Source organism: Cibotium barometz, chromosome 2 (genome assembly GCF_041138505.1).
Source record: "Cibotium barometz isolate CiBa-2024 chromosome 2, ASM4113850v1, whole genome shotgun sequence".
Lineage (NCBI taxonomy): Eukaryota > Viridiplantae > Streptophyta > Polypodiopsida > Cyatheales > Cibotiaceae > Cibotium > Cibotium barometz.
The window spans coordinates 5,888,180-5,903,267 of record NC_141047.1 but is presented as its reverse complement, the minus strand read 5'-3'; the positions used below and the strand labels follow the sequence as shown (position 1 = coordinate 5,903,267).

The 15,088-nt window shown below is 44.3% G+C and overlaps 1 protein-coding gene across 1 annotated transcript in view; it reads right to left on the bottom strand.

Annotated features, from left to right (window-relative positions):
• Positions 1-15,088, bottom strand: part of LOC147640574 (HAD-superfamily hydrolase, subfamily IG, 5'-nucleotidase) — a 155,579-nt gene that overhangs the window by 116,485 nt on the left and 24,006 nt on the right. Inside the window, exons 3-6 of the mRNA XM_086813089.1 lie at positions 9,281-9,400; positions 9,070-9,159; positions 8,809-8,924; positions 8,617-8,716 (exon numbers count right to left, since the gene is read on the bottom strand). Of these exons, the coding sequence (XP_086669215.1) occupies positions 8,617-8,716; positions 8,809-8,924; positions 9,070-9,159; positions 9,281-9,400 (426 nt within the window). The remainder of the gene's footprint in view (positions 1-8,616; positions 8,717-8,808; positions 8,925-9,069; positions 9,160-9,280; positions 9,401-15,088) is intronic.

The following is a 15,088-nucleotide window of genomic DNA, read 5'->3' as shown; positions in this document are numbered from 1 at the left end:
CCCAACTCCTCAATACCGGCACGTATGTGTGGATCTACTCAGGTGCAGTCCGCTGTAGGAGACCTTCCACATTATTCTTTTATCATGCAGCATCACCCTTCCAGAGTGCCGCATCTTATTCCACAAGATTGGCCATTATCCAGAGGCACCCCCTACCGCTTTTACAGTTTGAGCCTCTACACCTAACTATTCTCCTTGGACACCCATACCCTCTTTAAAACCCCAGAGTCCCAACCTCATCCTGGGTCCTTCTGATCCCCGGCAATATACCTGGTGGCTTATTGCTGGTTCTCCTTCGATAGCCATTCACAAACTTACACATTTCCATTAGCAGTGGAATAGGAGTATAAGTTGCCACATTCTCACCGACTTTCTGCTTTACCTCATCCCATTCTTTTTGCACATCTGCTTCAAAGTTTGTGGGTAGAAACTTTTTGTTTGAACATAACCTTGAAGTCGGTCCATGACTTTGGCTCAGTTCCTTCTTGTACCACCTTTAGCCACCACTTCAAGGCGGCATCCTTCAAGTGCATGCGAACCTTGCGAAGCTTGTACTTTTCGGAGAAGTCCTCTCCTCCAAAAGCGGCATCAAATTCCTTGATAAAAGATAAGGCTTTTTGTGTATCCCTTTTTCCATAGAAAGCGTCGAACTTGACACTCTTCTCTCCCGGCTCTTGAAGTCCATTTTGCCGGTTGATGTGGGCTCCTTTGCCTTCCTTTCTCTTACTTGTCCTGAAGAGGTTGCACCTGAGAGAGCAAGCCTGGGAATAGCCTCTCTGTCTCCTCCACGGAAAACAGATCTAGTGGCTCTAGATCCTTCTGAAATGGTCGACTCCTTTGGCATGAAGAGAGGCTTTGGCGGCTTCAACTCCGGCTTCAGTGGCTCTATCTTTGATGAAGTCTTCAAACATTTGAGCCCTCCTTTTGTCATGTTCCCTCTTGGTTCTCCAAGCAAGGAATTCCTCATCTCTGAAAAAATGCCTAAATTGCTGAAAATCATGGTACTCCTCTGATGACATGGCCGTGGTCTCATGAGTAATGGATCGACGACCCTGGTTCCCATCCTAAAGTCCTAGATCGGCCTCATAGTTGTTCCCTTCATTAGGCCCTAAGAAAGATTCCTCGAGAGAAATCTTGCTCTGATACCACTGTAAGCCCAGCGGGGCGTGCCGTGACAGATTCTACCACGTATCCAATAGATAGAAATATAGAGAGAGAAGATAGAGAGAGGGAGAGCGAGGAGGGTTTAGGAAACTTTGCACGCACAAGACACACGCACTAAGCGGGGAACACACCCCGCCTCCTTTCAAGAATTTATTCAAGAACAATCCACGGGCTCACAAGCCAGGATCAATACATCAATGAATACAAAAGCAAACAAATATGCTGATGTAGAAACCCAAGTCGGAGTCGATGTCGATGCGAGGCACGAGAACCTAATGCCAAGCACACCATGGGGATGACCCACAAGATCTCTCACCGGACTAGGACCAAGTCCAAATCCAAATCCCAAATTCAAGTCCAGATCCAAGTCCAAATCCCCAAGCTTGTAGACAAGGTACACAAGTAATTCGTGTAGATGCCGAAGTATATGTTGTTCAGTAGTAGGTTCAATGCCCAATCCAGAGTAGAAGCAGTCCACAAAGAGACAATATAGAGGCGTATGAACCACGGCCAGTCCACATGGTAGTACGGCACAGTAGTCAGTCGGCGAAGATTAGCCAGTTGGCGGGGCAGCTTGTACGGCAGATCTGACTGCGACTAGTGGCAGAAGAACATGTACAACTGGTTCAGGCCGCCAGCAGACGACTGGCGGCAGCAGTTTTGATGGCAGCAGCCAGGCGGCAGCAGGCGGTACAATAGGTGGCGTTGGCTGGCACAGCAGTCCTAGTTGGCGCGAATCTGTATGGCATAGACAGTTTGCAGCAGCAGCACGGCAGCAAACAGAGCTGCACAAATCTGTACACAGCAGCCAAATCAACGGCGGCAGCCAGGTGTGGGCGACACAGCTATACAGCGGCAGCTGGCATAGGCAGCACAGGCAGCGCAGAGTGCCACAGGCGTTGGTGGTGGCAGCTACAAGAAAACTCCCATACGGGGTGGAGAGGCATCTACCCCCGTGTTTCTCATGCTGAGAATGATGCTAAGAACCACTATAGTGGTCGGACTTAGAGGTGCCAGTTGCAATGCATATACATCCTCCCTTGTCAAGAACCCAATCATCAATATAGAAATGGTCTAGGCGGGCATAAATACATCTTGGAAAGTTGGAGGAGGGAGGAGGGCTTCCTGTGTATGCCATCCTCAATCTAGCAATCCCTCCCATGGATAGAGAGGTTGAACCTCTCCCACGCAGCTCTCTCAAGATGGTGTACCACACCTCATGTCCACCTCTTTTATCTGCCAGCTCAACCTCTTCCCCAATCAATCTTAACCCTATGTCTCCCAAGCATCCAACTTAATCGTATTCAAACTACAATTAACATTAGATGAAAGGGGATCAAGAATACACTGAAACACCTCATAATCTGAATTTCCAATTACATTATGAAGTTCCGCTGAATTTTCAAGAGTAGAGTGTGGGACCACAAAATCACTCTTAAGAAATGTCAAAAGACCCTCCATAACAAATGATAAAGTATGACCTTAACAATCTACATGAACATCGTGGGTGAAAAACCATTCCTTTCCTAGAATAACATCTACGCTATCTAGATTCTTCATAAAAAAATATAGGGCTCCGTGTAATCTTGGATAGAGATCGCCAACTGAGAAACTTGCCGGTCCCAAATCTGTCCATGCCCCACCGTGAGGTTCATATGATACACATGATCACTTGGCTCCACTCCCACCTTCTTCACAAGTTCGAATACACGAAGTTGTGAGTATTGCCAAGGTCAAAAAGGATGTGTACAATCTTCCCAAATATCGATCCATACATATGTATAAGATCAATGGGACCAAAGACCGACATGTTGAAGTTACATAACATGCAAGCACTATGATCTAGAACTGTAGTATGAATGGAAGACCTTTTGCTTGGGTCACATGAGCTGTGTTGAGTGCTTTCTTTGCTTGCAGACAACTCGTCTTCATATGGCCCTATGAAACACCTATCTCAGAAAGTCCGAACGAAGACCTTTGAGGGTTTTCTTCTCTTTCTATGGATTGGAATCACCTGAAGTCTGGGTATGGTTTTGATTTTGTGAAGCCCTTTCAAACTTAAACTTCCATTCACGCTGGGAACCCTCTTTGGAATTACCTCGAGAGTGAGGTTTCTAAGAGATCTGTTTCTGTGTCTCGCTAGTCACCATCTCCTCGTAAATCCTAGCATACGTGATCGTATCCTCAAGCGTTTTTCTATAATTGTTCCTCATCTAAAGATTGTGATCTTGTGCCAGCCCATGGATAAAGAATCCACATAAAGTCATGGCATCCATGTGCCCCACCTGAGACTGCAACTCTCTAAACTGTTGAAAATACGTGTCAAAAGACATGTTCTGCATATCCAAGTCTACAAACTTTGACACCACAACAAACTCATTCTCCACCTACAGGAACTCATCTCGAAACCAAGTCTCGAAATTTGCCCATGTAATGGGTTTTCTATGAGCTCTCTCCACCACATAAGGGCTTTTCCCTTCAAGAGACCTCTAACCATCTGTCTGTATCTTCTAAGCAGCATCGAGAAAGCATGAAACTCAAAGTGAACATTCCAACGATTGAGCCAAGAGTCTACAACCTCTTGTGTTCTCTTCTTCGTCTCCCCCTCCAAAGCATCCAGCATGAACAAAAGAGCCACTGCAATCGTACTTGGTGTAGTGGTTGAACCAATCACTGTGCTCTAGAGAAGCAACCCTGATCCTGTAACAACTGAATACTAGCCTGTAAATCAGCCAAAGTTCGACCATCTACTCCTCGAAGTAAGTTTCTCTACCCCCTCGACCTTTTCTTGCTTGTACTCCACTTGATCCCCTTTAGGTTGAGGATGCTTCTCATGGTCCGAGAGGATATCATAAAATTGGAGATATTCGGTGATGGATAAAATGAAGTAAAGTGTTTGCTACATCAAGAAAACTATGTGCCAATTCTAAATTTGAAAACTATGCTTTTACACAAGAAAATATATGAGAAACACCACCTACCAATGCCTCATGCACGAGAGATGGAAACCGTGTTGTGAATCCATGCAATAAACCATCTCCAAAAACTTCCGTCATGCTCGGAGGATGATAAGATGTGTTTAGCTTCCCCTAACCTTGTTTTTATAAGTAAGAGAAACACCTCCTGTGCTTTCACTTAAAAATCAATAGGGCTTGCTCTTTTTTTCTTTTTCTTCCTTTTTTTTTCCTTTTTTTGGGGGTTGGGAGAGGGGGGGGGTGCAAAAGGACACTTCTTTTTAGTATGAATAGACCATACAAAATCACGGCTGGAAGCCGGAACAAAAAAACCTCATCCCAAAATGTAGGGTAATCTCTACCAATATGGGACACAAAGGTGCCAAGAGAGTCTTGTGAGGGTTGATGAAAAAAAGATCCCTTGATCCCACTCCCTCACGAAAACAGTGCACTTTGCTTGCGCAAAGTTGGATGGTCCCTATATATAAGCCCATGTGGCCATAAGAGTTAATAATATCTCCCCATATAGTACAAATGCATTGAATGTCATATAACTGAATGCCCTCAATAGCCTGTATGCATCTGGCCCTCCAAATCTACCAAGCTGTGATATTAGCAATAAGCTCCCAAGGAGTATCAATCCTCTATAGAGGTGGTCTATACTATGTATGAGGAATATCAAGTAGCATGCAGCGTAGCATTGGGCCACACCTCTGCATATCGTTATCGCAGTGTCCAAATCCATGCACCTCAAAAAATATTTGTGGACCAGACTGAGTGAGCCAACCCCATATGCACTTTAAGTAGTTTGTATTACTACTCAAAACTCAGAAACAATATAAAAGAGAGTCAAACCTCCACTCAAAGTGTTGAGCGCTCACTACTCAAAGAAAAACAAAAATAGTGGCATACTAAATCTTGATACATAATACATGACACATCATATCAATATGACAATGACCAATCTACTCAGATCTGTGACTTGTCTATAGAATCTAGATGAATCACGATAAGAAAACTGAGTTATGTGATAGATACAAACTGAAGCATGACAAAATAGAGACCCAAGTAGTGGACACTCAAATTTCAATCCTCCTCCAAATCTTGAACATCCTCGATGTCCTCATTAGTACCCTCCTCAGCTGACTCGGACTCACTCTCAAAAGAGGACGATGCATGCAAATGATCTCCCTCAGCTCCTACACTAGTACTAGCACCCACTGCCAATGCATGTGCCTCAGGAATACTGTATTCATGTGTTGCATATATTTGTTTATGGAAGCCTATGAAGGTACCACACAGGTTTATGGATTGCATCTACGGTATGATTAGACTAGGTAAGAGTAATGTGTAAGTGCTGAAAACTGTGCAAGCATGCTCTCCTTCCCTAGGCATAAATCCATGGATTTCTCAAGGACTAACACAATTTTATATACTTGAAAATGACAATTGACCACTCCACAAGCTCCCCTAGTTAACTCAAGGTTGGTAGCCCACAATATCCATGAAACTAGACCTTAATCTTCATGCAACCTCTCATTTTTCATGCATACAACCACTCCCACATGCATCTAACGCTTACATCAAGTTAACTATCTCATTTAAGCACACCTGGAGTTTTCTATTGGTCTTCATGCTTATCTCCTTATTTTATATTTATTTTACACCGGGTGCACATGTGCACATAGGAAAGCCCAAAATAAATTTGTGCACATACCTAGCTTGGCCAGTTTACTTAAATTTTTATTTTTCTACAATTTGTGCACATACCTAGCTTGGCCAGTTTACTTAAATTTTTATTTTTCTAATTTCATTGTCTCAGACTCCCAAGTCTCTCCCATTAAATGCACAACTTCTTTAAAAAATCACATTCCCTCACTAGAAAGTGCACTTCATAAAATAATACCTTAATTTAAGAGCTTTCCATCGTTTTTTTTCTTGGGGGTGAAAGAAAGCTTACTATATATTTGGGAGAATGGACAAATCGGACAAAATTGGACAAAGAAATAAAAATTGACCAGGGCACTCTCTCCCTTTCTTCCATGCAAACCTTGCTAAGCTTAATTCTAGGGTTAGGGCTTTTTTTATTTTAGGATTAGGGTTGTTTGATTTTTAGGGTTAGGGCTTTTTTATTTTAGGGTTAGGGTTTTGTTAAGGGCATACTAAAGGTAGGAGCTTTGTTTGCTCTCATACCATTGTAAGGCCTTAGTCTACTAATGATATTTGTAAGACATGATTAATGACTTAATATTGAAAGTTAAGAGAAATAGAGTGAAAAGCTGAGTATTGTTGCATTGAGATAGGTACCATTCTTACATAGGGCCCGAAAAGATACAAGTGAAGAGTCACATCCTAAATGCAAGGGTGTGGCTCTTGATCAAAGAGTTATGTCTTTCGAGTGAACAGGTGTGTCTTTAGGGAAAAGGGTCATATCCTACATGCCTCTTCATAATAACCCTTGCGACAGAACACAACCTTTCAATAGTGTCTCTTCACTAATAATCAAGATTAGGCTATAATTAAGAGAGATTAGTCACAAATCATGACATCCACCCAATGCAAACAGCAAATGAGAAGAGTCCTCTTGTACTTGCCCCGAAACTAGAGCAATTGCCACTAAGGCAAAAGATTCTCCACCTAGTGCAAACGGCAACTATTAAGACCAAGCCAGAAACATCCTCTATTCAAGCATGTGGCATGATGCTATGAAGCACCCTCGGTGTGCTCAACCCAAGAAATGAAAAAAGCTAAGAGACACACACATGCATCTCCTTTACACTCATCCTCCGATTCTGAAGAAGTCGTCTCCTCAAATTGCTCCTCGTTTCTAAAGAAGCCTCCTCTTGAGATTGCTCCTCCATTTCTACAGAAGCGTCTCTTGAGACTGCTCCTCCAATGTTCTCAGACAATCCTTCTTGGTGTGCTCAGTGGAGCCACACTTCTGGCCAATCACTTGGCTCGGAACTCCTCCTGAGAGAGTCATATCCGCAACACTTCCCCACTAGAATTGTTGTTATCCTCTATGCCCTTAACCGCTCCTTCTTTAGGAATCTCCTTGTGCTTCTGTTTGCTAGAATTTCTGCTAAGTCCCAGGAATGAAACTCTCCCATGCATCTCGAGGGTCGTAAGCAAGATGACCCGTGTCCAAGAGATGACACATACAAAGTGCATGAACATCTGCATAAGGATGGTTTCAAACCATCCGTGAAACGCTCAACTTGCTCTGACCATCCGGATGATCCTTGGGAGCATGAGTAGAAGCTTTCAAATACAAGCTAGGTAGACAGTTACCCAATCACCCTGCTTCTGGACAAAGCGCTTCCATTGCCGCTTTAGCTCACGTAACCATCCTCAAGAGCAAACTGCTTCAACACCGCCTTTCGGCAATCATCTTAGCAAGTGACAGAGTGGTGCCGAAGGTAGTCTTCCTGCCACAAGAGGGCCACACCTATCAAAGCCGTACGCACCAAACAGAGCTGAAAAACATCTAAACCACTTACTACCGCCAATGTGGAAGCCATCTCGAGGGTCCAATTGGTGATGACTTCTTCATCATTGAACTTGGGAAGCTTCAATAACTCAGTTCGTTCCTCTCACGAGGCATGAAGGACGAACTCAGTGTACCAGTAGTCCCCCACCTAGATGCCGGTGAAGATGAGCAAGAACTGTCTGGAGAATCTGGTGGAGCTGACTCCGCGAAGGAGAGACCGTCAATGACGATGCAAACGGCATCTCCCCTACCAACTACGTGCAAGTATTAAATGATGGGCTTCCGGACTCAGAGGGAAGCTCGTCCAGTACATCCTTACCTGCATCCAAAGGAGTGAAAATCCTTCTCCTGAAAGTTTCATCATTTCACTCCATGCCCATGCTCAGAAGCACGAGCCTCGGTAGACTCCAAATCCGGAACACCAAGCGCTCGGAGTGCCACCTCTATCTTGTCAAGACGGTTAGACATGGCCTCCATGCTTCATTGAGACCGCAAGCAGCATGATACATGGCACAAAAATTGCATCCCTCTACCTTTGCAGCGTTGTCAGGTTGATGGAAAGGGAAAACATGTTGAGGTTAGCTCCTGAACTAAACAAAAGCATGACCTTAACTTCATGAAAGTCCCCTTACAAAGCTTCAAACCGTCAACTCCATCATGCATAACATCTAGGTGCTGTATGGAGATGTGTACTTTAGTGCACAAATCTTCGTACAAAAACCACAATATTGAGTTTACGTAAAGTGAAGGGCAGACTCGTCACCCCACTATGATGAGAGGATAGCACTAAAGAGCAAAGCCAATCAAATGGTAACATTTCTTCCAATTAGCTTAAACAGCAGTAAGTGTTCATGAAATCATTATTAAATTATTTCAGCTCGCATAGAACGCACGTGCACATGAAATGAAATGAAATGAAATGTTATATTAACGTCTTCAAAAGGCCAGAGAGAGAGAGAGAGAGAGAGAAGCAATCATGTATGCACCATATATTTAGATTCTAAATACCTGCATATACATGACTGCCTCCGAGACAGAAAAAAGTGTGTTCAGAAATTCCCACCGATTCTCGTTCCTTAGATCAACCAACTCTCGCCCATAGAGTTCACTGCATCACATTATTTCATCTCTTTTTTTTATTTGACACTGCAATAGCTCTCCAATAGTGTAGATTGTGTTCAATACAAACTCATAACAGACCTGATGGCTCGATTTGAAAGCATTTTTGTACCATGCATAGCTCTTTTGACATAGCCAAAACGGTCAGCCTTGAGAATATTTCCATTCTCCTTATCCATGATAAGGCCTCTGATAACCTAAAAGGCCCAAATGTCACTAATCAGAGCACAGCAATGAAAATAATTATAGTTTTTTACTCTTCTAGACATACCACAATGTGTCCCTTCTAGCAATGCTTGTATGTTCAGCTGCTTGATTTTTGATACATGACATGATCATTACCAAATCTGGATCAAAGCTGAGGCCTTCAACTGCATAACCCATGCTCCTTAGATTATCCATCCCATACTCATAAGCCCTCCCCTCCCAAGCCTGGATTCAACTTTGACAATCAAGGGCATCAACTCATTGATCCTTGGTCACAATTCATGTCTGCTTGATTGAATGAAGCAGTGAGACCTGTTCACAACTATGAGGCACTTAGGAAGCTTACATTCACATTATAATGAATGAGGGTGTAATCCATGTCATAGCCAATTGTTGTGATTGATCTCAAGTTTAAAGTTCGGCTGCAAAAAATCCCCCTCTCTGCAACTCCATGCGGATAACGAGCCTAGCAACATTCCAAACATAAACAGATATGTAAATATCAGATCTCTGTGTTCCACACAGCTTGAGAAGCAAATGTGACATATTTGACCTCTTTGTTTATCAACAGCTTAAGAAGCATTTTGAAAGCTCAACAACTTCTGCAACACATTATTTGGAAAATCACATTGTTGCAAACGAACATAAAACCAAGGATATGAATTGATGCGTCACAATACCATCTGCAAGAACAAAGCTTGTATTGACAAAAGCCCAAAGACAATATATTCTCTAAATTGAAGGAAGTTACTAATAGATTTACTTTTTATTGAAGTCAGTCTACTAAGAGATTTACTTTTGATTAAAGGAAGTCTACTAATAGATTTACTTTTAAGCATCAATAGATGACAATAACTCTTAAGCAGGATGTCATCGTGTATGTGACATACCTCCATGTCATCAGAGCTTTGAACGTTCTCATGGAGGCACAAAAGGCTTCTTTCCATCAAAAGTTGGACACCCACCTCCGATCATTGGGCAGCTCCCTCCGCACAGCTCATGGAGCAACAAGACAAGCATCACTATTGGTCCAGTGGTTGTCACTCGCAGAGTTAGGCAAGTCGACATGAGAGCCACCCTTCTCGCCAACGGTGTCCTTCATGGAGTCTCTCACTACCGGACTCTCTGGACACTTCCTTCAACGGCTCCCGAAAGGGAATTTCCAGAATCCCAAGTTCTTCCTCCATGCCTCATTAGGAAGGAACTCTAACACTTGAAGCTATTGAAGCCTGCCAAGTTCAATGGGTGAGGTTCACCAATCCAACCTGCAAGATGGCTTCAACTCTTGCTACAACAGGTTCCAATGTCTTTCACCTTCATCTTAGCCATACAGCATTGACAAGTGCCACATCTTGAGTCATTTCATTCCTGTGGATTACCAACCCGACTTAAAGAAGCAATGGAAATGCTTTAATAATAAACAAGGCAAATCGGTAACCAACTATCTAGCTCGTTTCTGAAAGTTGTTGCTCATGCTCTAACGGAACATCCAATGGTAAGAGCAGGTAGAGCGTTGTGTGTATGGTTTGAAACTATCCTTGCATGCTGACATGCGAGGACTCCATCCCTGTGGTCTTGCAAACGTGGTGCATATGGTTATGACCCTTGAGATGTGTGAGAGTTCCACGAACTCAACAAAAGGGCAAAGACATGAGTGAGCAGTCGAAGGCCAAGGATGGTAAGGACAAAGTTCAAACCAAGTGGGGGGGACTCACTGCCTCGCCTCAACGTCGTGCCAAGCTAGTTGCCGCGCACAATGTTTCTCTTGTGACTCCACCGAGCATATTGGGAAGGAACACCCGAAGAACCAGAAAAATGGTAAGGGCAAGGAGAAAGCCAATTCATCTTCCACAGCAATCAAGATGATACCAACAGCACCCAGCCCCCCTTCTGCTCCACCGAATACCACAGCCATACTCGCATGCAACGAAAACGGATGACGTCTTCACAATGGAAACAACCTAAAACTAGGTAACGAAAATGTCATGTCTTTAACATTATATAGCAGATGATGAAAACACTTGAGGGAGAGAAAAGAAAATTGGGAAAAATCAAAACTTAACAAGAAAAGTGCGGGAAAAATCCTTAGGTGAGATAGGAAACGGGAAACGAAAACGAAAACAGCACCTCCTTAGAATTTGAACTTGCTTCCATTGGGGCCTCTGGTTCCTATACTGGAGCTATGGCCGCCTCAACATCTTGTCTTTCCTCAGCATATTTTCCACAATTTTGGCTAGTCTCCTGTTATTATGACCACAACAGCTCTTCACTCGACCTGAGCTGGCACGATCTCAATTGTCTTCGACTGGCATGATACAATCATACATCTTTGATGGAGGAGCCTCAAAGGATATCAAGGACCCCTTGATCGCACTACACGCAGTTCACGCTCCCTACAGTGGTGGACACCAATAGAGAAGCCAAATCGATTTCAAAATCGGGCGACATTGATGAATGTGTCCCTTTGGCTTTTGGGGTGTTTTTTGGTTGTCATATGTTAACAACTCCAATCCCAATTCTGTCTCCCATTTTCCCTCAACAACCAAACATTGCAACACCAGTAGCCAATGTGGCTAGGGAAATGCTGAGAGAAGGCTATAGAGAGCAGGAAAAAGAGGCCTACATTTTGTATTACATGGAAGACGAAAGAGGTGGATGTTTTCGAGTGTATAAAAGAGGTGGATGTTTCCTAGTGTATGCAGTGGTAATGGATGTGGGGGTAGCCATCATGTTGTTGAATGCCAAAACAAGATTGTGCAAGCCGAGATTGTGGTCATGGTCACAAAGGGAGAGGAGGCTGGGCACTAGCCACCTTAGGGCAGCCAAGCTTGGCTACCCTAGGCAGCCCATGCCGGCAGCCACAGCACACAAGGCTGGACACTAAGCCCTAGCTGGCCGAAGGAGCAGCTGGTGAGCCCACAAAAGCGCAGGGCTGTATGTGCATGAAAAAACAGCAGCAAACATGTAGCTTCCTGGGGGTAGGGGTTTCGCAAAACACTTGACAATTAATGCAATTAAACACTGAAATCAGCGACAGCCTTAAACATATGCCACTTAATCCACATAACTTTAAAAGAAAGATGTGCACAACTGACAAGCTTTGAGGGCCTTACTCTCCCCACAAGAGATGCCGGATTATCCATACACAAATACCATAACACAACCCAACACGAGGCAACCATGAAATTCAGCTGGTACACATGCTATAGAAATCATAGTGACAGGGGGACGGAGGGACGCCCACGTGGGACGTGGGAACGCCGTCCCGAGCAGAGAGACCTGCACACCGGGCTGGGGATGGCCAGGGGGACGGGACGGAGGGGACGTGACCAGGGGACGGGCGTTCCCCCCTGTGGGAACGGGGGGACGTTGTCTGCAGGGGACGGGGACGGCTGCAAAACAGCTAAAACTTCAGGCATTTTTTTTCAAATAGACGGCTACTAGCCGTTAACACTGGCCATTTGAGAGAGAGAGAGAGAGAGAGAGAGAGAGAGAGAGAGAGAGCAACACAACTATATAATGGGCTTGGAGCCACTCCTCTTCTACTCAAGCCTTCCAAGACTTGAGTTCCTCTCCACGATCTCCCTCTCCTACTCAAGCTTTCCTCTCCACTATCTCCCTCTCCTACTCCACGGTCCATCACCTTCCTCTCCACCCTCTCCTACTCACTACACCGTCCCCACCCCCCCGTCCCCATTCCCTACCTTTAGCCGTCCCCGTCCCCGTCCCCGTCCCTTGGTAACTATGATAGAAATGCCGAGCCAACAATATAATCCATATACCTCCGTGTGGGTACTGATTCTTTCCCAAAAACGACAGGTCTTCATGCAATAGAGCTGGTACAACACGTTCAACTCTCCATTCAGCCGGTACAGTAAGTAAAATGGCTAGTACAACAAGTACAATGGCTAGTACAACAAGTACAAGGCCAAAAATAGCAACTCTCGTAAATATTTAGACGTCCTGGAGTCCACCAAACCCCTTTCATACTAGGAAATGTCCAAGCTGGTGACATCCTTCCCAACTTCTTAAAAAGTTGTCCACAATTTTAAGCTTCGAGCCATATATCCAAGATATAATCATGTCCCAGTGTGGGAGACAAGACAATCTTAAAAATCCAATATAACTGAAAGAATCTATGTCCCAAAATAAATGGGCGAGACTAAATAAGTCTCCATAATACCAATATCAAAATCATGTCCCAAAATAAATGGGCGAGACAAAACAGTCCCATAAGTCCAGATCATAATCATGTCCCAAAATAAATAGGCGAGACAAAACAATCCCATAAGTCCAGATATCATAATCATGACCCAAAATAAATCGGCAAGACAAAATAAGTCTCTTGCCACCAACATGGCGTCAATCCACATGACCCTTGGCCATGGTTGTTTCTCGTACTGCTACAAATCTATTTGTACTGTATGATTCGTACAGTACGGTTCCGTACGATATCGTGCGGTACGAGTTCCCCCCACCTTGAAAAAAAAATTCTAAATGCTCAACAAAAATAGAAATCTTGCTCAACGAAGATCCCAAATGCCCGCAATACTTCGCAACTTTCGTATCCACTTAGCGTTCCATATAGGGTTGCTGAGAGACCTAAAAAATCTAGCAAGGTAGACTGGTAGTGTACACTTGATTGGTAGGATGAGGAGAGAATCTTGCTACATCACTTGGAGATCCCTGGTATAGGTAGACTAGACAGTCAGATCCTCAAGTTATGTACGAGAGAGAAGATTTGGACAGGGCTATTTTGATCTACAGAGGAGTCCCTAAACCTATCACCCTAGATGCACTGCCCATATCTGTGCAAGGACGGTCCCTTAGTCATAAACACTACACTGGGAGACCTTTGGTATCACATTACCCATGCAGACTCTTTTTTGGAGACAATTGGGAGATCCAACTAGGAGAGACACATCTCCATGTTCTGGTTCCTCAAGCACTCTGGACTCCCCTCCCCAACCTTTCCTCACATTCAAGCTTGAACCTCCATAGTTTGGCAGTGCTTTTTTTTTAAAAAAACGTATTTTATCGTACGGTATCCCAAAATTTCATATCGTTCCAAAAATTCTCATATGGTACCGTGACAACTATGCCCTTGGCATAGACCGTGCCAACCAAACGTCATGTCCACTCTTACCACTTACACTCCGTGTTGGTACTCTGAACACACACCTTGGATGAGAAGTGGACTCAAGTAATAAGATAAAACAATCACTCACAGGCATAGATAGCCTCGTATTCGATACGCATTTCTGCTACACATAGTTTATAGGCATTTCGGCCACCAATAGTTTGTAGGCATTTCGGCCACCAATTCACACTACCCTCTTAAGTGCCCATGTTCCCTTCCATCTGCTCTCTATTGTTCCACCCACACATGGTAGAAACAATCTTCAAGAGAGCACGTAGAAGAAGAGAACACTACATAGGGCATGTTGTGCTTGACACTGTCTCCCACCAAAAGAGGGGCTTCACAAGGGATTCCCTCTTCCAACGGGTAGTAGATGCAAACGCGGCTCCTCCCCTTTGATCATTGTAGCTTATGAGCTCCTCAAAGAACTTCCCATGGCGATCCTCCGGCAATGCTTTGGGCAAGTAAGCATCTCGGGCTACAAGTAGCTCCACGTTGGTGAAGAGGACGGGTGATTTGTAAGCCAGATGCAATAATGTGGCAAGACCATGGATAGCTCTTCGCATCCACTTCCATCTCTTCTCCACAATGGCCAACATACCATCGCGCTTCTCCTCGTCGATGGAAGGAGAAGCGCGCAACTCTGCTATGGCCTCTCTCATGAAGTAAACAAGAAGGCCCATGGTGGCTCCCTCCATGTCGGTCATCCGCAATACCCTATAGAAGGGCGTGACCGCAATGACAATAGTGCGGACCGACAGCCAAAACTCCTCCTTTAGACAAAGCCATTGCATGGCTTTGGCCTCCGCCGATTCTCGCTCATCCCACTCATTCCACATTGTGGAGACCACTGTTTAGCGAAGGGAGGATTTCACATCGTGGAGGCGCTCCAAGAGGAGCCACATGTAGGCGAAGCGTGTAGATGAAGGCTTCTTCAATTCCAACTTGCTATGTTCGCGGAACATGGCAAGCACCTTCACCTTTGTGGTGAAGAAGGTGACAATAGAGATAGCT